The sequence below is a fragment of the Nicotiana tomentosiformis genome, chromosome 12 (genome assembly GCF_000390325.3).
Source record: "Nicotiana tomentosiformis chromosome 12, ASM39032v3, whole genome shotgun sequence".
NCBI classification, from domain to species: domain Eukaryota; kingdom Viridiplantae; phylum Streptophyta; class Magnoliopsida; order Solanales; family Solanaceae; genus Nicotiana; species Nicotiana tomentosiformis.
The window spans coordinates 64467941-64491293 of record NC_090823.1 but is presented as its reverse complement, the minus strand read 5'-3'; the positions used below and the strand labels follow the sequence as shown (position 1 = coordinate 64491293).

The window sequence follows — 23353 nt, the reverse complement described above, 5'->3', positions numbered from 1 at the left end:
GTTCAAATATAACGCGGTTATTCACCGCGCTATACCTTAACGGACAAATGTGCTATTAAGGTATAGAGCAGTGAATAACCGCGCTATATATAAAATGGTACCTAATTTTTTTTTTAAAACCTATTTATGTCGCTTGAGTCTAAAAGAACCACACTTTGGTTCCGGATTCACTCTTATTTACTTACTGCTATATAGTCTCAATTCCGTGTTGTACAGTCTCAGATTAAATTAATTTAGACTTACTTCCTAGAGGCGAATGTAGTGTACAGATCATGGGTTTAGTTGAATTCTTAATATTTGACGCGGAGTAATTTATAAGTAAAATTTTCTTAAATTACAAAAATAGTAAATATGAACTCATAACTTCAAAAATATAATAGGTTCAATGTTAAAAATCTTAAAAATTAAACCCATAGAGTTTAAATGATGGCTCCGCGTCTATTACTTATATGACAGCATAGTGGGGTCGCATCAAGGCAACGATATTTTATTAACGTGTGTTGCAGTAATTAACGTAGCAATGAATCGCTAAGGAGTAGTTTTGTATTCCCTCTATCTTAATTTATGTGGTAATATTTTTTTAGTTTGTCTAGAATGAGATATTATTTTTTTATTTTTAAAAAGATGATTTATAATGACATAAATATTTAAAACTTATTTTAAATAACAAATTTTAAAAAATTTCATTTCTTTTGATGCTACATAAATTGAGGTGGAAGAAATAGTACATAGCATAGGTTAAGAAAAAACGAAGGAGAGTGAGAGAGAGTGAAGTGAGCAAGAAACGTGTACGGTCAAATCAAAGTGAGAAATTTCGTGTCCTCCTTTTTTCTGAAATAAAAGACCAATACCTGTGCAAGTTCCCCATGTGTAACGTTTACAAATGGATGAAGACTCCTTCCACCATTCTGACTTTTGAGGTTTAGATTTGCGTTCTCGGCTAACTGTCTTTCATTTTTGTTTAATTTTTCCTTTTTACTTTATCCTTGATTACATCCACTATTTTAGTTGGTGTGGGCATAAGGCGTGACGTTTTTATCTAAACATGTGGTAAGGCATAAGTCCCTAGGTATGGGGTATAAGTGTATAACCCAAAAATTGACTCTCAAATTAATCAATTAAATTTGTAATTGTAAGGCCACAAGCAATTGATTCAATCCAATGATATTATCTTTTGTTAATCGAATAAAACCAAAAAGGAAAAATAATAGCAGAAATAAGAAATAAAACAACAAATATGTAGAAATAAAGTGATTTATATGTGATGATCCTTGATCGGATGAGTGTGCTGAACAAAGCTTGATGAGCTGAATTGCGGTAATCTACGGAGCAAGTTGCTATGAATTACAATGTGCTGAATTCGGGAGTATAAAATTAGATGATTATAATGATGGTAAAGTGTGCATATTTATAGTACTAGTTCCAAGTAGCTATTTACCTTGAATAATGGATCCATTATAAGAATTTATTTAACCCATTCATTACATTTAAAAGATTTGTAATTGCTGATTTAATACTGAATTCTGTAACTACTAGTTTATGCTGACTCCCAAATTTTTTGAAAACTACTGGTTTGTTGGTCTTCTAATCCATAGACTCTAAATAGTTGCTTCCGGGCACTTGATTGTTTATTCAGAGATACCTTTCCGGACATTCACAGATTTTTTCGGACACTCAATTATATTTTGGAGATTCAGGATGGTTACTTCTGGATTAACACCTTTTGATACTGATTTAGAGAACTTGGGATTTACTTCCTTAGTTGACCTTACGGTTTGACCTACAGCTGGCTAGGCAATATTTTTCATGTGTTAGTCATTAATCTGTTCACGTGTCAAGACTATTTTTTACCAATACAAATAGTCTTTTCACTTTTCGAACAGTTTTCTAGAAGCTTTCGGTAAGTGGAAGAGTACTTAGCGGGAAAAAAATGGTAATTGACATTCTTGAATGGCAGGAAAGAAATTATGTTGAATACTCTCATCCTAAAATTGATGGGACGTGTTCCGAGATTGAAGCATCATATGACATTCTCATTTGATGTTTGATATATGTAGTGAAACTTGATTGGAACTGTCATTAACAACGGTTTCCAAGGCAATGATAACTCCATGACTTTGTGATGACGACCCCATGATGTTGATTACATGCCTATGAATACGAAACCCTATTCTTCCTCAAAAGGCAAGATGATCATCACACAAGATGTTTCCATTTCGGATCACTAAGTTTCGCAAATATTGCCAAAATGACTTTAGCGGATTGTGCCCTTTGAAACAAAATAGAAGGATAAATATAGAACCGAAATATATCCGTGAATGAATTTTTCTTCTTTCATATGGTTGGAACACCTTCTCTCATTCGGGAGGAATATTATTGGAAATATCATGTCGATATTCAACTTGATTAGGAGAATGAGCTAATTACTAATCATCAGGATGATGTTTCTTCGTATATACGTACCCATACACTCTCATATTCGGATCAGTAATTGATCTCGGCATGATGGAATTTTGCAACCATTTCAACATCTACCTAGCCCAAAAGGGTTCGAGTATCTGAAGGCTTGTAGCGTTCCTTCTTTATTTGTCAATATAGATTTCACTCTCGAAACCTCCTCCATCTCTATTTTTTTGAAACTTTACTGGGTAGTATGATATATTTATTGTGGTATCGACCTGGGATATAGTTCAATCCAAAGACCGCATGTTCCCCGAGAAGTGAAATGATTAACATAAATGCAATTCTTTGTTCTAGTTCATCTTATAATTTTTGGTCTTTGAACCGCAGCTGCTATAAAAATAATTGGAGAAGTCCCCTGCATCATGGAATGGTTAGAGAAAATATTGTCTTCTTCTCCTGTGGATATGAGGTCGTGAAAGTATATCTTCAAGATTTCCAGATGGAAATCTAAGCACTTTGGTAAGTTTTCGAACTGATTATTTGTTTGACATTATGTGATCTTATCTTCCTCTCATTGTTGTAGGTATTCGGTCAAGAAAAACTCACCCCTAAGTCTTGATTGAGATCCCAAAAATGGATAATAAAGCTCAAAAAGTTGATCACTCTGAAGCGGAAGAAGAAGGATACTACAAGTTCCATTCTGAGGAGGGTTGTTCTTATCAACCCTCCGCGGAAGAGAAGACAAGGTCCATCAGAAAGCAGAAAGAATTGATAATGACCGGAGTTGTCCTTGAGACAATCCCCCAGAATGCTTAATTTTGTCTCAGGGATGCCCAGAAGAAAGCTTTCCCATTTTCGTGGAGAGTGATAAAAGAGAATCCCCGGTTGAGGGGTGTTTAACCTAAAATTAGATTAATAGGTCAAATCAATTAAATTTATATTTTAGGATATTAACAATCGATTTAATTCACTTTCTCAAATGATAATAATAATACGAAATTACACAAACAATGAACAAAATAGTAAAGTAATGAAATAAAAGGGAGGAGAATTCTTATTGATTAGAATAAACTCTTCTCTCATATTCTATGAATCTTGAATTTATAGAAATACAATGTTACGATTACGAGAATAATATAATAATTTTTAGATGAGATATATTTGAAAGGAAAGCGGGGTTTAAATTGTGAATTTACTCGTAACTTTTTTCCTGATATCACGCTCACCCGTTACACGCATTAATTATGTTTTCTACCAGTTACATTAAGAATTTGTAATTGATACAGAATTTATCTAATCCCACTTAATCTGGGATTGGCTGATTCTCCTCCTTTTCGTATCTACTTGTGACTCTTCATACCGAATTTGGCGTAGTTTCGTTATAATCAGTTTCAGTATTAATGATTACGATATTAATATGTCTAGTATCGAGTGTTTCTTCTAATTCTATCCATATCATTCTTCACTATATTTGACACGTGTTGAGATTTAACTTGTCCACATAGTGAGTCTATTTTTTACCAATACGGATAGTCCCTCCACTTTTCGGATAATCTCAACTGATTGTTCAGAAAGTGGTAAAGAATTTTTGGCGGGAATGCTGTAGAAGTTAAAGGACATACGCCGCTTTCATTTAATACTCGAGACATGTGGCATAATATGATTGATTCTATAATTTGCAGTAATTTTCTAGGCACTAATGGCTCTGTAACTTCGAAGTGACAGTCTCGTGATGAAGGTTCATGATGACGCAACTTTTTCCTATAAATATGAAATCGAAACCTTCAAATCTTTTCCCTACTTTCTTTGCCTTCGTCTTTTTCCTTGTATTCTCTTCATTCTCCGATTTTCTCTATTCATTGTTTCACTTATCATTATAATGGCTTCCCAAATTCCTCACCCTTTTGCTTCTTCTAACCCCACAACCTCTCCCTGTCGGGCTGCTATAGCTGACAAGTTACCAAATGTAGAATCTCCTACTAGGTTAGGAGGAGAAGGGGAGACTTCAAAGCCTTGATTCTCCACTGGGTAGTTCTTCTCATGGAGCTTAACCCGACGCGAAGCATACGCAATCACCCAAACCATCCTGCATCAACACACACCCAATCCAACCCATGAAGCATCATAGTAGACAGTATATGAACATGATGCTAAAGGCTAAAACAGAACTGGAGTTGTAGTCAAGGCAGACTTGAGCTTCTAAAATCTCTCTTCACACTCGTCATACCACCTGAATGGGACACCTTTCTGAGTCAACTTAGTCAATGGGGCTGCTACAGATGAAAACCCCTCCATAAAGCGGTGATAATACCAACCCAACCCAAGGAAACTCTGAATCTCTAAAGGGGTAGAAGGTCCGAGCCAACTCTGAACTGCCTCAAACTTCTTCAGATCCACCTTAATCCCCTCACTAGACACCACATCACCCAAGAATACCACCGAATCTAACAAAAATTCGCATTTGGAGAACTTAGCATATAGCTTCTTCCCCCTCAAAGTCTGGAGCACAATCCTCAAATACTGCTCATGCTCCTCCCGACTATGAGAATACACCAATATATCATCAATAAACACAATGACAAAGGAATCCAGATAAGGCTGAAACACATTGTTCATCAAGTGCATGAAAGTTGTTGGGGCATTGGTCAAGCCAAACGATATCACCAAGAACTCATAATGGCTATAACGGGTCCTGAAGGCTGTTTTAGGAATATCTGAAGCCCTGGTATTCAACTGATGGTACCCCAGTCTCAAATCAATCTTTGAGAATACCCTAGCACCCTGAAGCTGATCAAATAAATCATCAATATATGACAGTTGATACTTGTTCTTGATAGTAACTTTGTTCAATTTCATGTAATCAATATACGTCATCACATAACCGTTTTTCTTCTTCGCAAATAGAATTGGAGCACCCCAAGGTGACACACTCGGCCTGATGAAACACCTATCTAGTAATTCCTGCAATTGTTCCTTTAATTCTTTCAATTTTGCTGGAGCCATGTGGTAAGGTGGAATAGATATGGGGTGGGTGCCCGTCAATACCAAAATCAATATCCCTATCAGGTGGCATGCCCGGTAGGTCTGAAGGGAACACATCTGAAAAATCCCTCACCATGGGGACTTAATCAACCGTGGGAGTATCAACACTCACATGTCTCACAAAGGCCAAGTACGCCAAGCACCCCTTCTCAACTATCCATTGAGCCTTCAGAAAAGATACCACTCTACTTGGAACATAACCCAAGGAAACTCTCCACTCTAACCTCGGCAACCCCGACATAGCCAATGTCATGATATTAGCATGACAATCAAGAGTACCATGGTACGAAGATAACAAATCCATACCCAAAATCACATCAAAATGCACCATATTAAGCAATAGAAGATCAACCCTAGTCTTGTAGCCCCGAATGGTCACCAAATAAGAGCAATAGACACGGTCCACCATAATAGAATCCCCAATGGGTGTAGATATATAAATACTAGTATATAGAGAATCACGAGACATATCCAAATATGAAGCAAAATAGGAGGACACATACGAATAAGTAGAACCCGGATCAATAAAACTGATGCATCTCAATTACATATTGAAAAATAACTGTGATGACACCATCTGATGCGACTGCCTCAGTCCTACCAGGGAAAGTATAACAACGGGCCTGGCACCCCCTTCTATGACATCCTCTACCCGCCTGCCCCCACCTCTAGTTGGCTGTGCAGGTTGAGTAGCAACTGGAGCGAAAACCATAGTCTGAGTACCCTGTTGAGGTCTACCCCTCCAAAGTCTAGGACAATCTCTTATAAAGTGCTTTGTATCACCACATTCAAAATAATCCCTTTGCGGGCGTGGCTGCTGGTACTGAGTCTGCGCCGGACGACTGGAATAACTAATGTAGGAACCCCGTACAAAAGTTGCACTAAACAATGAATGCTCGGTATGAGTGCCCTGGGTTCCCTAGCTAGCTGGAGCACTATAGTAACCTGATGTACGAACTAAATTAGCCGACTGACAAAGCCTCTTCCATGACGGGTCGGAACCAAAGAGTAGAAACCACTAAATCCTTCAGAACCTCGAGGCTTCTTTGCCTCCCTATCCTCCCCTCTTTTTCCCGCGGATTGATCCAACCTCCTAGCAATCTCCACAACCTAATGGGATAGAGTCACAGTCTCCAACTCCCGTGCCATCCCAATCTGAGGCTATATACTAGTCCCTCAATAAACCTATGGACTATCTCTATTAGTGGAAACCAAGGAAGGTGCATGATGAGATAACTCTGTAAAACTCATAGAATACCCGAACACAATCATACTCCCCTGGCGCAACTGCTCAAACTCACTGCGCAACTCATCCCTGCGGGTCTGTGAAATAAACTCCCTCAAGAAAAGATCAGAGAACTAGGACCAAGTAAGTGGTGCTGCACTAGCTGGTCTGCTCACCTCATAAGTCTACCACCATCTATATGCCAACCCCATTAGCTAAAAGGTAGTAAGGTCATCCCCACTTACTCCACCAAACCCATAGTACGTAGAATGCGGTGACATTGTTCCAAGAAATGATGTGCATCCTCAGAAGCCCCTTTACTAAACTAGGGAGGATGGAACTTTTGAAACCTCTCCAAACTCCTCTTCCCCACTACCGACACAACTGGCCCTACTTCGGGCTAGACTGCAACTACTGGTTTTACCGGTACGACACCCGGTGTCTGATAAGCATGAGTCGGCTACTCTGGTGTACGGGCGGCGGGAGTTTGAGCTCCTCCCCCAGCTTGTGAAGTAGCTAGTGCAACCGAAATCAACCCTGCTTGGGCCAAAATGCCGAACATACTCATGAAGTATGCCAAGGTCTCCTGGAGCCCTGGTGTAGCAATAGGCTATGCAGGTGTATGCTTAACATGCCTGGGCTCCTGATCCTCAACTAGACCTGCTGGAGGCTCCAAAGCTACTGCTCTAGCACGTGCTCTAGCTATGGCACGTTTCCCTCCCCGCCCTCTACCTCGGCCCCTGCCTCTCGCAGCTCTAGTAGGGGGCGCTGGTGTCTGCTCAGCTAATCGGGTAGAGCGTGTCCTCACCATCTATGAGAGAGTAGAATAGTAAAGGTTCAAACTTCGAAAAAACAAATTGGCACGATAAAGAATGAAAGAAGATGATGTTTCATAACAGCTTGGAAGCATCTTGAAGATAAGTACAGACGTCTCCGTACCGATCTGCAAGACTCTACTAAACTTGCTCGTGACTCATAGAATCTATGAACCAAGTACTCTGATATCAACTTTTCATGAATTCCACCATAAGGGTCGTGATTGCACCTAATCTCTAAGTATAGGTAAGCCTATGACTTAAAAATATTAAATCAAAAAATTATAATATAATAATACAGAAATCAATATAAAAGCAGAAATATAGTAAATACAATTCAAAGTCAATACTTAAACATCTCCCCAGAACTAGGTAGTACAGAGTCATGAGCTCTAACTGAATACATACGGAATATCCCAAAGGATACAATACTATTCGAATGTCAATTAACAATATCAATACAAAATATGAGACTCCAACCACCTATGGTCGCGAATGTGAACGCGAAGGCCACTGCCCACCATGCTCCGCAAACGTGACACCCCTAGTGCGAACGCAAATAGCAAAAAAATGCCAGCCTCCAAAACAGACTCCCCGATCGCGATACCCCATCCGCAATCGCGATTGACACCTGAACACCAGAAAACCAGTAACTCCAAACATGAGAAAAATGGTCTGAAACCCATCCGAAACACCTAAGGCCCTCGGGACCCTGTCCAATCATACCAACCAATCCCAAAACATAATATGGATCTATTTGAGGCCTCAAATCATACAAAAAAATATTTAAAAAAACCACGAATCGCAACTCAATTCAAACTTAATAATCCAAATTTTCAAATTTCAAACGTAATGATCTAATCCAAATTTTCAAATTCCAAACTTACGCCGAACATGCCTAAACAACTTGGAATTACCCCAAAATTTTCACACAAGTCATTAATCACCATATGAACCTATTCCAAGACTCAAAATCTCAAATGAACATCGATAATCACAAAGTCAACTATGGGTCAAACTATGAACTTCTAAACCTTTAAATTGCCAAATTTTGCCAATTAGAGGAAAATCACCCTGGGAACCTCAAAATCTAAATCCGGATATATGTCTAAGTCCAAAATTACCATCCGGACCTAACATGACTATCAAAACTCTGATCCAACGTCAAACATACAAAAGTCAAACTTGGTCAACACTTCCAACTTAAACTTCCAAACTAGGAATTAAGTGTTCCAATACGATCTAAAATCTCCCCGAAACCAAACCAACCATCCCATAAGTCACACGACAAAAAATACACATACAAGGGGTATCAAATAGGGAAATGCGACTCAAATACACAAAATGACCAGCCGAATCGTTACAGTTAAAGTGTACATATTTATAGTACTAATTCCACATAGCCATTTTCTTTAATTAGGATCCATTATGAGAATTTATTTAGCACGTTTGTTACATTTGTAAGATTTTTAACTGCTAAGTAATATTGAATTCCATAACTACTGAGTTAATACTAATTCCCCGATTTCTCAAAAACTATTGGTCTATTGGTCTTCTTATCTGAAGACTCTGAATGCTTCCAGGTACTTAATTATTTATCCGAACATATCTTATCCGGAAATTCATAGATTTTTCGGATACTCAATCATTTTCTGGAGATTCGGGGTGGTTACTTCTAGATTAACACCGTTTGATCTCAATTTAGAGAACTTTGGTTTATTTCCTTAGCTAGCCATTCGGTTTGACCTGGAGCTGACTGGGAATATTTTCCACGTGTTGGTCATTGATTTGTTCACATTTCAAGACCTTTATTTTTTACCAATATAGTAGGAATATCAATGCATCTTTAAAAATCGACTAAATCGACTGTATCGTACTGTACTGAACTAAATATTAGATTTCTTTTAATAAAATTATAATTTTTTTTATATAAATTAATAGCCATACCGAATAATAGGGTAGAATTTTTATTTTAAAAAGTAAACCAAAAAATTGCCTAGAGAGTTTTTCCAAGCCTATGCAAGTACGCATGTTATCGCGTTAAAAATTCTACTAGCAACTCTCACACGACCTTTTAAAAAATATTCGATATTAAATGAACCATACCGATACCAAAGATACACAGAGATAATTGGTATGGTTTCAAAAAGTCTAATTTTAGTTATACAAAATAGAGTAATCAAAAAATTAATATGTATAAATTTCATAAAATTACCGGCTGAGCCGAACCATTGACACCCTTTGTAACGACCCGACCGATCGTTTTGAGCTTTAGCACCCCGCTCGGTAGTTTGAGGTCTTGAGTAGCTTCATATTATGTATTATGACTTGCGTGCATGGCCGGTTTTATTTTTCGAGCACTTCGGGATTGTTTGGAAGAATGATTCTCATCTTGGAAGCTTTAAGTTGGAAGAGTTGACCAAGTTTGACTTTTGCATATTTGATCTCAGATTGTAGTTTTGATGGTTCTGTTAGGTTCGGATGGTAATTTTGGACTTAGGCGTATGCCCGAAATTGGATTCGAAGGCTCCTAGGGTGATTTGGCCCTTTTTAGAGAAAGTTGACAATTGGAATGTTTAGAATATTCCTAAGTTTGGCCATGGTTTGACATTATTGATATCGGGTTTGGATTTCAGTTTCGTGACTTAAAATAGGTCGATTTTATTATTTGGAACTTTTCTTCAAAGTTTGGCATCATTCCGAGTTGATTTGATAGGAATCGGACTTATGGTTGTGTTTCTAGCAATTCTTGAAGTTCATTGTGATTTTCATGTGTTTTGGTGTCCGATTTGTGATTCTGGATGTTATTTTGGTGTCTTGATCATGCGAGCTAGCTTGTATGATATTTTTATACTTGTGTGGATATTTGATGTGGACCCCCGGGGGCTCGTATGAGTTTCAGATTGGACTGTTCTAGGAGGTCTGGTTCATTACTGGTGCTTCAGGTCTCGCAAATGCGAGATATTGTTCGCATTTGCATGGTGGGCACCGTATTTGCTAGCTCTGACAGCGTGGGCTAGCTTCGTAGTTGCGAAGCCAGAGTCGCTTTTGTGGTAGGCATCTCGGCTTTGGGGAATCGCATTTGCGACCAAGATGTTGCTTTCTCAAAGTAGTCCGAGTTCGCATTTGCAAAAATTATGTCTCTCTTGCAACGTTTCCATAATTTCTCAGTGGTCTCTTTTGCGATCATTTTTTCGCATTTAGGGGGGGGGGTCGCATTTGCGAATCCCAGGTCGCAAATGCGACATCTGCAACTTGTTTATAGCTGGATATTTTGGGACTTAGCTCATTTATCACATTTTTGAGCCCTAGACTCAGTGTGAGGTGATTTTGAGGAGAGATTTTCATACCAAACTATTGGGTAAGTATTTTTAATCCTTTTATTTATTACATAACATGGTTACTTATGAGATTTATTATCTAAATCATGAGATTTGAAGAGAAATTTTGGAAATTTTTGTCTATATTTTGAAAAATGCAAATTTGAGATTTGGGAGTCGAATTGAACTCGTATTTGAAAACTAAACACATATTTAGAGTCCTGGGGCTATGGGTAGTCAAGATCTATCCTTCGACTCGAGTTTTGCCCGGGTGAGACCGGGGTTGACTTTTATTGATCTTTTGGGAATTGTGTAAAGATCATTACTTTTTTAATTGAAATTAGTTTCTCTTGCATTGTTTGATATTATTAAATGATTTTGGTTAGATTTGAGCCGAGCCGAGGTGAATTTTAGAGGAAAAACATTTTTAGAGTATTGATTGAGGGATTTTGAGGTAAGTATCTTGCCTAACCTTATGTGAGGAAACTTCTCCGTAGGATTTGGTCTAATTGCATTATTTGTACTATGTGAATGACATGTACATAAGGTGACGAGTGTGTACACGGGCGTATATATTTTGGTTATTAGCGGATTGACCCGAAGCTGCTCTTATTGCCTTGTTTTTATTGTGAAATCTCTACAGTACATGTTTCCTATTGTGATGATTTCTTGAGTTCATATTCTATGTTAGAGATCATGTTTTAGGATTGTATTTTTTTAATTGGCCAAGTTAGGTATTTGTTAAATTGTTGCTATTTGGGTTAGTTGAATTCATGTTATATGTTGAACACCCATCCGCCTTTCCTTATCGATTTGTCCTTGTGCACTGCGTTGGCAGATTTGAGACTTGATGTCTTGATGAAAATTGTTGGTGTGTTATGTTGTTGTGATGTTGGCACACGTGGACTTGTTGAGAGGATTGTCGGGGTGTTTGCACGAGGTTTCTTCTGTGCTACTGTTATTTTTAATATTGCACATGTGGCAAGACAAGACGGGCTATATATATATCGGGTTTACGCATGTGGCGAGACAAAGGTGGGATAATTGTTGATGCCCGTGTGGAGAGACAAGGCGAGCATTTTTTCTATTATATCGCACGCGGCGAGACAAGGGAGGCTATGTGGGGATGATATGTGATGGCCTGGAGGCGTATTATTGATTATATTTATGTGGTGGTTGACCTCTTTGTGTGTGTCATGCATTTCTACGTATTTTGTTGCATGGTTTCCAATGTGCTAATTAGTGTCTCTGTCTTTATTTGATGATTTGGTAGCCAAGGTAAATTGTTATCCCATATTCTGTTGTCTTTACTTGATGATTTACTTGATGTCTTTACTTATCTTTCCAATGGAGTTGTTATCCCATATTCTGTTGTGTTGTTGGTATTATAATGGATTGAAATAAAAGAAAATTGTAATCATGCTTTACTTTATTTGATTCTTGATAAATTTCTATTGAACGTGTTATTAATAACCGACACAAATTGTGATATATATATATATATATATATATATATATATATATATATATATATATATATTGTGGAATGAGATCTTTGCCATGCAATTGTGATATATATTTTGGCACGAGGTCTTTGCCGTGCGGTTGTGATATATATATTGTGGCACGAGGTCTTTGCCATGCGGTTGTGATATAGATAGTGGCACGAGGTCTTTGCAGTGTGAGTGGGATGTATATTGTGGCACGATATCTTTGCCGTGAGATGGTGATTAATAATGTGGGCAGGAGGTGCCGTGTGAGTGATTCTATTTGATGACTTAATGTCAGAATTGGACCTTTACTCATTTTAAATGGTTATCGCTTAATCTGATGATATTACAGTTATTACTTGTGTTATTCTTTTTGTTGCCAGATTAGTTTTGATATTTAGCACATGTTACTTGACTAGTGAGTGTCTTGACTTGAACCTCGTCACTACTTCACCAAGGTTAGTCTTGATACTTATTGGGTACCGCTGTGGTGTACCCATACTACGCTTCTGTATATTTTTGTGTAGATCCAAGTACCTCAAAGCGGGATGGGCATTAGCGAGTTGTTTATCAGAGTTGCTGTAAAGACTTCAAGGTATACCTACATGTCCGCTCGTAGGCCTCAGAGTCATCTTCTATTAATTCTTGCTATTGTTTAATTTAATTCCAAACAATGTTGTATTTAGTGACTTCAAGTGTACTCTCAGTAGAGCTTATGACTCTGTACTACCGTTTTTGGGAGTGTATAACTATTGTTCATTTTCAACTATGTTATGTCATTTACTAGTTGATACTTAATAGTTATGGTTTATGTAATGACTTGACCGGTCATTTTGTGTATTTGAGCCCCGTTTCCCCTTTTGATGCTTCACACATGTGCATATGTGATTTTATGACTTGCAGGGATGGTTAGTTTTGTTCCGGGAAGGTTTTAGCATTATTTGGACCCTTTGGTTCTTGGTTAAGAAGCTTATGTTGGAAATATTAACCTAGGTTTGACTTTTGTGAAAATGATCTTGGAACGATATTTTGATGGCTCGGATAGGTTCATATCGTGATTTTGAACTTGGACGTATGCCCAGAATCAAATTTGGAGGTCCCTAGGTTGATTTGACTATTTTGCCGAAAGTTGGCAGTTTGAGGTTTAAAATTTTTTTTAAGTTTGACCATAGGTTGACTTTATGGATATCGGGTTCAGATTTTAGTTTTGGGACTTGGAATAGGTCCGTTTTTCTATTTGGAACTTATCTACAAATTTTGGTGTCATTCGGAGTTGGTTTGATAGGATTCAGATGCTTGGTTGTGATTTTAGAGGTTCTTGAGTTTTCTTTTGAATTACATGTGTTTTGATGTCAAATTTGTGGTTCTAGATGTTTTTTTGTTGTTTTAATCACGCGTGCGAGTTCGTATGATATTTTTAGACTTGTGTGGATGTTTGGTGTGGAGCCCCGAGGGCTCGGGTGAGTCTCAGACGTGTTTCAGATTGGATGGAACACATTCCAGGGTGCTGCTGTGCTGGTGCTCCAGTTATAACAATTGCAAGCACCAGCTTCGCAATTGCAATCATTGCAGGGGGTCTCAGTTGTCGCATTTGCGATACCTTGATCGCATTTGCGAAGAAATGCCTGGGGTGGGTAGGTTCACATTTGTGACCAATTGGCTGCATTTGCAATGAGGGAAGACTTGGCATTTGCGAGGTCCGTGTTGCAATTGCGACATTTCCTTGGGCTTGTCAAGTGCCGCATTTGTGAGCTATTCTTTGCAATTGTGAACCCAGGGTTGCAATTGCGACATCTGCACCTGAACATAAGGGCTGGAAAAACGGGATTTGGTCTCATTTTGTATATTTTAGAACCCTAGACTGGATAAGAGGCAATTTTGAGGAGGGACTTTCATCAGCAACTATTTTGTAAGTGATTTTGATCAATTTTCAACTATATTATATGATTATATATGATATTTTAACGTCAAATTCATGAGAATCTAAATGAAATTTTGGGAAATTTTGTTTATGTTTTGAAAACTGAATATTTGGGATTTGAGAGTCGAATTGGACTCGGATTTGAAAACAAAATACATATATGGATGCATGGGGTTATGGGTAGTCGAGATCTATCCTTGGACTTGGGGTTTGACCGGGCATACCCGGGGTTGACTGTTGTTGACTTTTGGGCAATTGTGTAAAGATCATAGCTTTATTAACCGTAATTGATTTCTTTTGCATTATTTGATGATATTAAGTCATTTTTTTTGTTAGATTTGAGCCGTGTGGAGGTGAATTGTAGAGAAAAAGCTATTTTTAAATATTGATATGGCCTAGTTGAGGTAAGTATCTTGCCTAACTTTGTGTGGGGGAAACTACCCCTTAGGATTTGGGTTGATCGTACTATTTGAACTATGTGGAAGACGTGTACATGAGATGATGAGTGTGTACACAGGTTTATATGTGAAAATTGACCGGTTTAGATTCTTAGGTTACTTATAAGCATTACATTAAAGTTGTTATTAATTGTTTATCTTTCGTTGTCAAGTTTATTCTTACATGCTTTAATTGAAATTGTTATTACATATTCTAGTTTACATTGTCGAGGTTACTCTTATATGCATTTACTCTTAGTTGTTGTTACATGCTAGTCTTTTCATTGTTGAGTTATTCTCATGCATTTAGTCATAGTTTCTATTTCATGCTATCTCTTGCATTGTTAAGAATATGTTATGTATTAGAATTTGAGGTTGCCATTTCATGGGAATACTTTCATTGTTGAGTTATTGAAGTTGTAGTTGTTGAGAGCTATTAACACGTTCGTGGTTGAAATTGTTGGTTATTAGAATACCTTTCCGTGTTGAGTTATTTCTCATTCAATTGTTGTTATTGAGATTCTTGCACACATTGTGGTTGAGCCGTGGGCTATGTGTTGTGGGGACTTTGTTATTATTTATTTTGGCAATGTTATGGCATATGGGCACATGTGGTGCAAGTTGATTATTGTGTTATGATATTGATGCGCATGCGGCAATATAAGGGTGGGTATTGATGCGCATGCAGCGAGATAAGGTAGGATTTGTACGCGTATTGTTAGTAAGGGAATTACTTGAAGCCATGCGGTGAGATAAGGGAGCTAAAGCACATGTAGCTATTTCGAAAATAATATTTTAAAAATAAATGCAAGCCTCACGCGGCGATACAGGAAGATTGTGATTGTCACTTGTGAAAATGTGATGGTAAGCTATAATCTCATGTTTTAGTCGCTTATTGTACTCCAATTTACTGCAGTTTTATTGTGTTTGAGCTTTAATCGCTAGTGTTTTGCACTCATCGTGTGTTTTATGTCTTGTAGTAGTGATTCCGAGCCATGTAGATGTTATGGAATGAATTCGAGTGATTTGGAGCTTTAAAGTCTGAGTAAAAGCCTAAGGGATTAAGCCGGGATCGTGTTCGGGGGTTGAGGACCAAGTCTGGATGTCAAAACACAAGCAAAATACGTACACTATAAAATTTGCACAGGCGCGCCGCGGCATCGTGCCATACGGGGTATTAGTGGGGAAATCCAGAGAGTTAAAATCTGTCAGGGAGCAGGAATTTGCACACGCGCGGTGTCCCACGCGCCGCCCCATGCGCCGTAGTGAATTTTTCTCAGAGTACGGATTTTAACTCTCTGAATTTCCCCACTAATGGTGTGTCACAAGATGAAGTTTACTTAAGGGAATTCCCCTTCACACTCAAAGATGATGCAAAGCAGTGGCTTCGAAGCTTACCTAATGGATCGATTCGAACATGGGATAAGATGACCAAAAAATATCTTGATATATATTTCTCATCAGCTAAAACGAGCAAGTTTAGAAGATAAATCCATAACTTCTGCCAGAAAGATACTGAGACTGTGTTTGAAGCTTCATAGAGGTTTAAGGAAATAGTCAGAAAGTGTCAACATAGCGGAATTGAACTCTGGATGCAACTCCAGAACTTTTGGGATGGATTGACACCAGCCTCACATAGAACATTGAGCAATGCAACTGGAGGCTCGTTGATGAATAAGACTTCAAAGGAGATAGTCATAATTCTTGACGAGTTATCTAAAGATGCAAATCAGTGGCCCTCTGAGAGTGCTGAAAGAAGAAGATCGACAAGTGTTCACCAGGTTGATGCTAACACATCTGTGCAGGTACAGCTGGATGCTATGGCCAAAGAGATAAGGAAGCTGATCTTACTATCAATACAGAGTGAGCCTCACACAGCTTGTGATATATGTGGAAGAGTACATCCTACTCATGAGTGTCAAGCCTCAACTGATGAAGTGAATGCTGTAGGAAATTATAATGCAATGGGTCAGAGGCACCCCGGTTTTTCATGGAGTTCATCTGGAGGTACTACAAATGCGTGGCAACAAAATAACTCTAGACCTCAGGACAAGGAGCGCCGGGCTTCCAAAATTAGCAGAGGTAGCAGTTTCAGCCTCAATAGTCCAATCAGCCTTGCATTGAAGATCTCATGAAGGTCTTCATTCAGAAAACTGATGAGAGGCTTGAAATTCATAGCGCAACTATACGGGAACATGGAGCGGCTATCAAGAAATAGGTACTGGTTTTCGAAACTTGAAAAGACAAGTTGGGCAGCTAGCCACTCTATTATCTAAGAGGATTCCAGGAACTCTCCTCGCTAATATTGAGAGAAATCCCAAAGAAACAGTAAATGTTGTGACCTTGAGAAGCAGGCAAGCGTTGAAAGATCCCACCCCAGTCCGAAAAGAGGTGGTACATAAAAAAGAAAGTGGGGAGCAGCTGAAAAGTGATGTTGATATGAAGAAGAAAGTCAAGAAGGGAGCTAACAAAAAGGAGGAGGAAACTTGAAGAAGGGATGAATCTAAAGAGAGCGAGCATATGCTTGCTCTACCTTTTCCTCAAAAGCTATATAGAGAAAAGCTGGACAAGCAATTTGAGAGATTTCTGGATATGCTGAAATAGGTTAATGTAAATGTGCCATTCACAGAACTGCTCTCCCAAGTGCCAGCTTGTGCCAAATTCTTGAAGGAGATCCTGACAAATAAGAGGAAGATAGAAGAGACCTCAGTGGTCAAGCTCACAAAGCATTGCAGTGCGATATTTCAAAATAAACTCCCACAAAAGTGTGGAGATCCAAGGAGTTTTAATAAACCTTGCTCTTTAGGCTCTATTAATTTTGATAAATCTTTATGTGATTCTGGTGCCTCAATAAACTTAATGCCTCTATCTATTTACAGAAAACTGGAGAAGGAGATTGGAGAGATAAGGTCAGTGCCAATATCTTTGCAGCTGGCAGACCAAACGACTCTGATACCCAAGGGGATAGTGGAATATATATTAGTTCAGGTAGATAAGTTCGTATTTCTTGTAGATTTTATAGTAGTGAATATGGAGGAGAACAATGAGGTCCCCCTCATCTTAGGAAGACCATTCTTAGCAATGGGTAAAGCAATATTAGATGTACACGAGAGAAAGCTTATGCTTAGAGTGGGTGAGGAGACTGCAACTTTTGATATGAATATAGAAACGGGGGTGAAAAAGGAGAAGACAACTACAAGTATTGAGTGGAAAGTGAAGGGCTCAAAAGAGAAGGTTGCTGCGATTGAGAAAGATAAGTGTGGGGGTGATCCCCAAGAAGGTTGAGAAAAAGCTATCTGCATGGATGTGCGTGTTAGTTCGAAGGCGAGGAATGGATCCCGACTTCGGCTCAGACCCCGACTAGATATTTAGGGAAGTTTCCTTTACCTTATGCTTTTTATGTGTCATGGGGACATGCCACAACTTAAAGTGTGGGGTGGGGAATATGTTTTATGTTGTATGTATATGTTGTATGTTGTATGTATATGTATTAGTTTTGTTAGTTTAGTGATTTAAAAAGATTTTAAAAAACCATAAAAATTGAAAAAATTTCGATTTTTCCCGATGATGGATATCATTCGACACGTTTCTTCAGGGATTAAAGTAGAAATAAAAAGACAAAAAGATTTTCTTTTCTTAGGTAGTGTAATAATTTTCCCTTGGTTTTTCTTTGTGCCGCAGTTCTTTTCCAAGGGTTTTATTTGAACTGGGTGTAGTTAGTTTTTATTTTTGTAGCTTAGTAGAAAACCTTGTGCTATGATTTGAATTGAAGACAATGTCTCTTAACTTTATTATACCTTGAGAATAGTGAGTGCTTTAGTTGTGACACTTAAGCTCAGTTTTTGATTCTTGTATAAGTACCAGTACAGATTTTGCTTGCGTTTTGACGTCCGGACTTGGTCCTCGACCCCCTAATATGATCCCGACTTAATCCCTTAGGCTTTTACTCAGACTTCAAAGCTCCAAATCACTCCAATTCATTTCATAACATCTACATAGTTCGGAATCACTCCTACAAGGCATAAAACACATGATAAGTGCAAAACACTAGCGATTAAAGCTCAAACACAATAAAAGTGCAGTAAATTGGATTGCAATAAGCGACTAAAACACGAGATTATAGCCTACCATCAAAATGTGAACATTAGGTGAGGTACCTCGGTATGATTCTTATTGTACATTCTATGTTTGAAAGGCTTGATGATTTGAAAGATTGTTGTTCTTGTTTCCTTATTTCATTCCATTCATTTTTTATTGTAATTGGTTACTTGTTGTCTTTATCATATGTAATCTCTTTGTTGTCAATTGTTGCTTTTATTTCCGTTGTTAGACTTGTATTGATAGATTTCTTTATTGTCATCTAATCGCCTTTATTTCCCATTGTTAGAATATATTAATATTTTGTACAGGTTTCTATGTCTAGTAGGTGTCTTGACCTGGCCTCATCACTACTCTACTGAGGTTAGGTTTGATACTTTCTGGGTACCATTGTGGTGTACTCATGCTATGTTTCTGCATATTTTTCTGCACATCCAGGTATTTCTGCTTGTGCCTGACGCTAGTGATTTGACTTAGACTGCGTAGAGACTTCAAGGTATACCTGCTTGACGCCCGCAGGCCTTGGAGTCAACTTCTAGAGATATTATGCTATTGTTTTCTTTTGATTTCGAATAGTATTGTATAGAGATTCATAGTATATTTCTGTAGAGCTTCAGTTCTACCGGTTTTGGGGTTTTAGTAACTATTTATTCATTTGGGTTTTTATCATGATATTTATCAGTCTAATTTAATAACTTAACCTTTATTTCTGTTAAATTCTCAATGTGTGTTAGGCTTAACTAGTCTTAGAGACTAGGTGCCATCACGACTACCTAAGTTGGGATTTTGGTGTCGTGACAAGTTGGTATCAGAGCTCCAGGTTCATAGGTGCTACGAGTCATAAGCAAGTTTAGTAGAGTCTTGCAGATCGGTACAAAGACGTCTGTACCTATCTTCAAGAGGTTGTAGAACTATTAGGAAAATTCTACTTCTTTGATTCCTTATAGTGCAAATTTGTTGATTTTGAAATCTGAGCCTTTGTCTTTCTATTCTCTCACAGATGGTGAGGACACGCACTACAAGATCAGATAATCAGACACCCGCGCTTCCTGCTAGAGCCGCAAAAGGTCGGGCCAGGGTAGAGGTGACGAGGCACGTGATGCAGCCAGAGCACCTACTCGAGCAATGACTGAGGATCCACCAGTAGCTCCGATTGGGGGACAGGCACCGGAGGCACATGTTGTTACCCCTGGACTTCAGGAGACCCTAGCACACTTCCTGAGTATGTTCGACACTCTAGCTCAGGCGGGATTGATCCCCATGGAACCAGCTATATCTCAGGCTGGGTGAGGAGCTCAGAGTCCCGCGGCCTGTACCCTAGAGCAGCAGGTCCAGGTTGATAAGGTTCCGGGAGTTATACTAGCACATCCCATCATTCTGGTTTAGCATGAGGTCAGGCCAGAGGCATCTGTGGAGGAGCAAAGAAGACTTGAAATGTTCAAGAAGTATGACTCTCCTACTTACAGTGGCACAGTTACTAAGGATGCGCAGGGTTTTCTACACAAGTGTGTAAGGCCCCGTACAAATTTTAACCAAAAACTCGGGGTTTCGTGGTGCAAAGTTAGATTCCTACGTTATTATAGTAGAAATTCTTCAGACTTTTTGAAGTGAACAGTACCCTACGGACTTAGAGGAAACTGTTTTGTAGAAGAACGCATTTCTGCGCCCCATTATGCGGCCGCATAATCACTCTGCGGACCGCATAATGGCCGTAGAGTGAAGCAGAAAGTTTGGCCAATTTGAGGTTAGTTTTGCGGTTGATTATGCGACTGCATAATCACTATGCGGACCGCATAATCACTATGCGGACCGCATATTGGTCGCATAATTCCTCTTGGGTTTCTGCGGAGGGAGTTCTGCGGTGCATTATGCGACTACAGAACAAGTACGCAGACCATATACTGGTCGCATATCTGGGCCGAAAGTTTAGGCCCCTGAGGGCCATTTCTGCGGTCACTTTGCGGACCGCATAACCATTATCGGTCGCATATGCGATCGCAGACCTGTGTCGGGGCACCTTTTTTCTTAATTTAAAACCCGACCCCCATTCCGTTAAAACACCCCTTTAGTCTATTTTGAAGCTCATTTCTAATATTTCTAGAGTGAGAGAGAGAGTTCTAGAGGGAGGGCCTAATTTTTCATCAAATTGATCTTCAACCATCACTCAAAGCTTTGAAAATATTCAAGTAGAGCACCCATTATAGCTATGTTTGAAATTAAGAGCTACTAGAGAGAGGTACTAGCTTTAATGGGTCTAAAGAAGCGCAATTGAGGTATGTATGGCTAACTCTCTTCTTCTTAGAATCGAACTCCTGGTGTCCGAATAATTGGTGTAAGTTCCAACTTGATCATACTAGAATTGTTTGCCTTAGTGTGTTGGATTTAACGATTTGTGTTCCCTAATTGTTTTAGATGGTTACCATGTCATCATGCTATTTAAGAACGTAATTATGATTTTCCAAGCTCCTTCCCTTATGTGCGCAATGCCTTATGTGATGGTACTTATCGACATGAATTATGATGTTATTTGAATGAATAAAAAGGGAAAGACTTGAATTGTAAAATGTTCCCAAGTGCCAAGAACTACTTAATAAATGAGGCTGTTTGTGCCATGTAACGAAAGATGGGAAAGAAATGTGAATTGCGTGAACAATTGAAAGAGGTTATGTCTCAAGTGAGATGGCTTAGCCGATCGGGCTGAGATCGGACGCCATGCTATACACATGGTGGTATTTGTGTTGGAATTATTGATTTACATGGTGGATATGGATATGTCTCACTTGAGATGGCTTAGCCGGTCGGGCCGAGACCGGACTCCTTGTAAAAACACGGTGGCATTGTGAATTGTGGCTTTGAGTGAACAATTGAAAGAGGTTATGTCTCAAGTGAGATGGCTTAGCTGATCGGGCCGAGATCGGATGCCATGCTATACACATGGTGGCATTTGTGTTGGAATTATTGATTTACATGGTGGATATGGATATGTCTCACTTGAGATGGCTTAGCCGGTCGGGCCGAGACCGGACTCCTTGTAAAAACACGGTGGCATTGTGAGTTGTGGCTTTGGCACTAAAGATTATTAATCTAAAAAGATGGAAAGATTGAACTGGAAACTATGTGATCCTTACTTGGTGTTTCTTTGTATTTCTATGAAGTACTTATTGATTATTATGACTGCCTTCTCTTTGTTTCCCTGTTCATTCTACTAAGATTGGTGTTTGCCTTACATACTAGTACTATTCGATAGTACTAACGTCCCTTTTGCCGGGGGAGCTATATTTTTGAATGTATGTAGGTGATTCCATCGCAGATAGTGCCGATTCTAGATAGTGGTGCTCTCTTTCTCTCCTCACAGCAGTCTTGGTGAGCCCCATTTCTCCCAGGGGTCATGTAGTCCTTCTTTTGTATAAGTTTTCATATTTTGAGGTATAGCCGGGGCCTTGTTGCTGGCATTGTCATGTTGCTCTTTTGTACCCTTAGAGGCTCCGTAGACGTTTATGTGTGTCATGTATGTATGTTAGGGTGGTCGTTGGATCGAGTTGTATTTTGAAAACTCAACTATGGCATAATGTATATAAGGAAAAATGAACTAGAAAAGTTTATATATTTATATAACTGATCTCTCCCCTGTTTTACAAATAGTGATGTGATCCCTTTTTGGATTATGAATGAGTCGGGTAGGAAAGGTTTAATAGGCTTGCTCGACCAGGTTCACTCGGTTGAGTGCCGGTCGCGCTCCCCAAGGTTGGGGCGTGACAAAACTTGTATCAGAGCCTAAGGTATTAAAGTGTCCTAGGATGTCTCAGAGTCGCGTCTAGTAGAGCCCTTCTTATCGGTGTGTTGTCGACCATATCTATAATTAGGGGGATACTTGGACATTTAGGAATAATACCCTTCATTGTTATTCTATATCATGCGATAGAGCGGAACGTGAGGTTGTTTTCCCCTAACGCGTGCATTGTTCTAACTTTCAGTAAATGGTACCTAAGAAGAGAGCGAGAATTGGCCAAGAAGCCAATGCCACCCTAGGAGTTGCTGTTGATCCCCTACTTGATAATGCGGGTGAGGATAATCCCCCTACTATCACACTGCCTGATTCGTCTACTCCAGAACAGACTACCTCCCGCCGATATATATGTTCCACCTCCAGCCCCAGCTCTAGGTCACGGTATTTCTGATGGTGATCTTAGGGGAGCTATTCAGATGCTGACTCAATTAGTAGCTTCTCAGGCCCAGAGGTCAAATGTTGCACCCACCTTATTTAGCTCGCAAGGGAATTCTTCTGGTTCCAGGGTAAACAGGTTCCTTCAGCTAGACCCTCAAGTGTTCACAGGTACTGATCCCGGGGCAGACCCTCAGGATTTCATTGATGAGATGCATAAGACCCTCCGAGTTATGCGTGCTACTGAGACAAAGGGAGTAGATTTGGCCTCTTATCATTTGAAAGGGGTGGCATATTCCTGGTTTGAAATGTGGGAGGATTCCCGTGAGGAGGGGAGCCCTCCGGCGAGATGGAGTGAGTTCGCGGATGCCTTCATAGACCATTTCTTGCCTGCCGAGACTAAGGCAGCCCGTGCTGTGAAGTTTGAGACCCTTAAATAG

At 39.2% G+C, this 23353-nt stretch overlaps 1 protein-coding gene across 1 annotated transcript; it reads left to right on the top strand.

The window, feature by feature from the left end:
- The first annotated feature begins 22807 nt into the window (after positions 1–22807).
- On the top strand, positions 22808–23353 carry LOC138902771 (uncharacterized). The gene has a single exon (XM_070190669.1). The coding sequence runs from the start codon at positions 22808–22810 to the stop codon at positions 23351–23353; it is 546 nt and encodes a 181-aa protein (XP_070046770.1).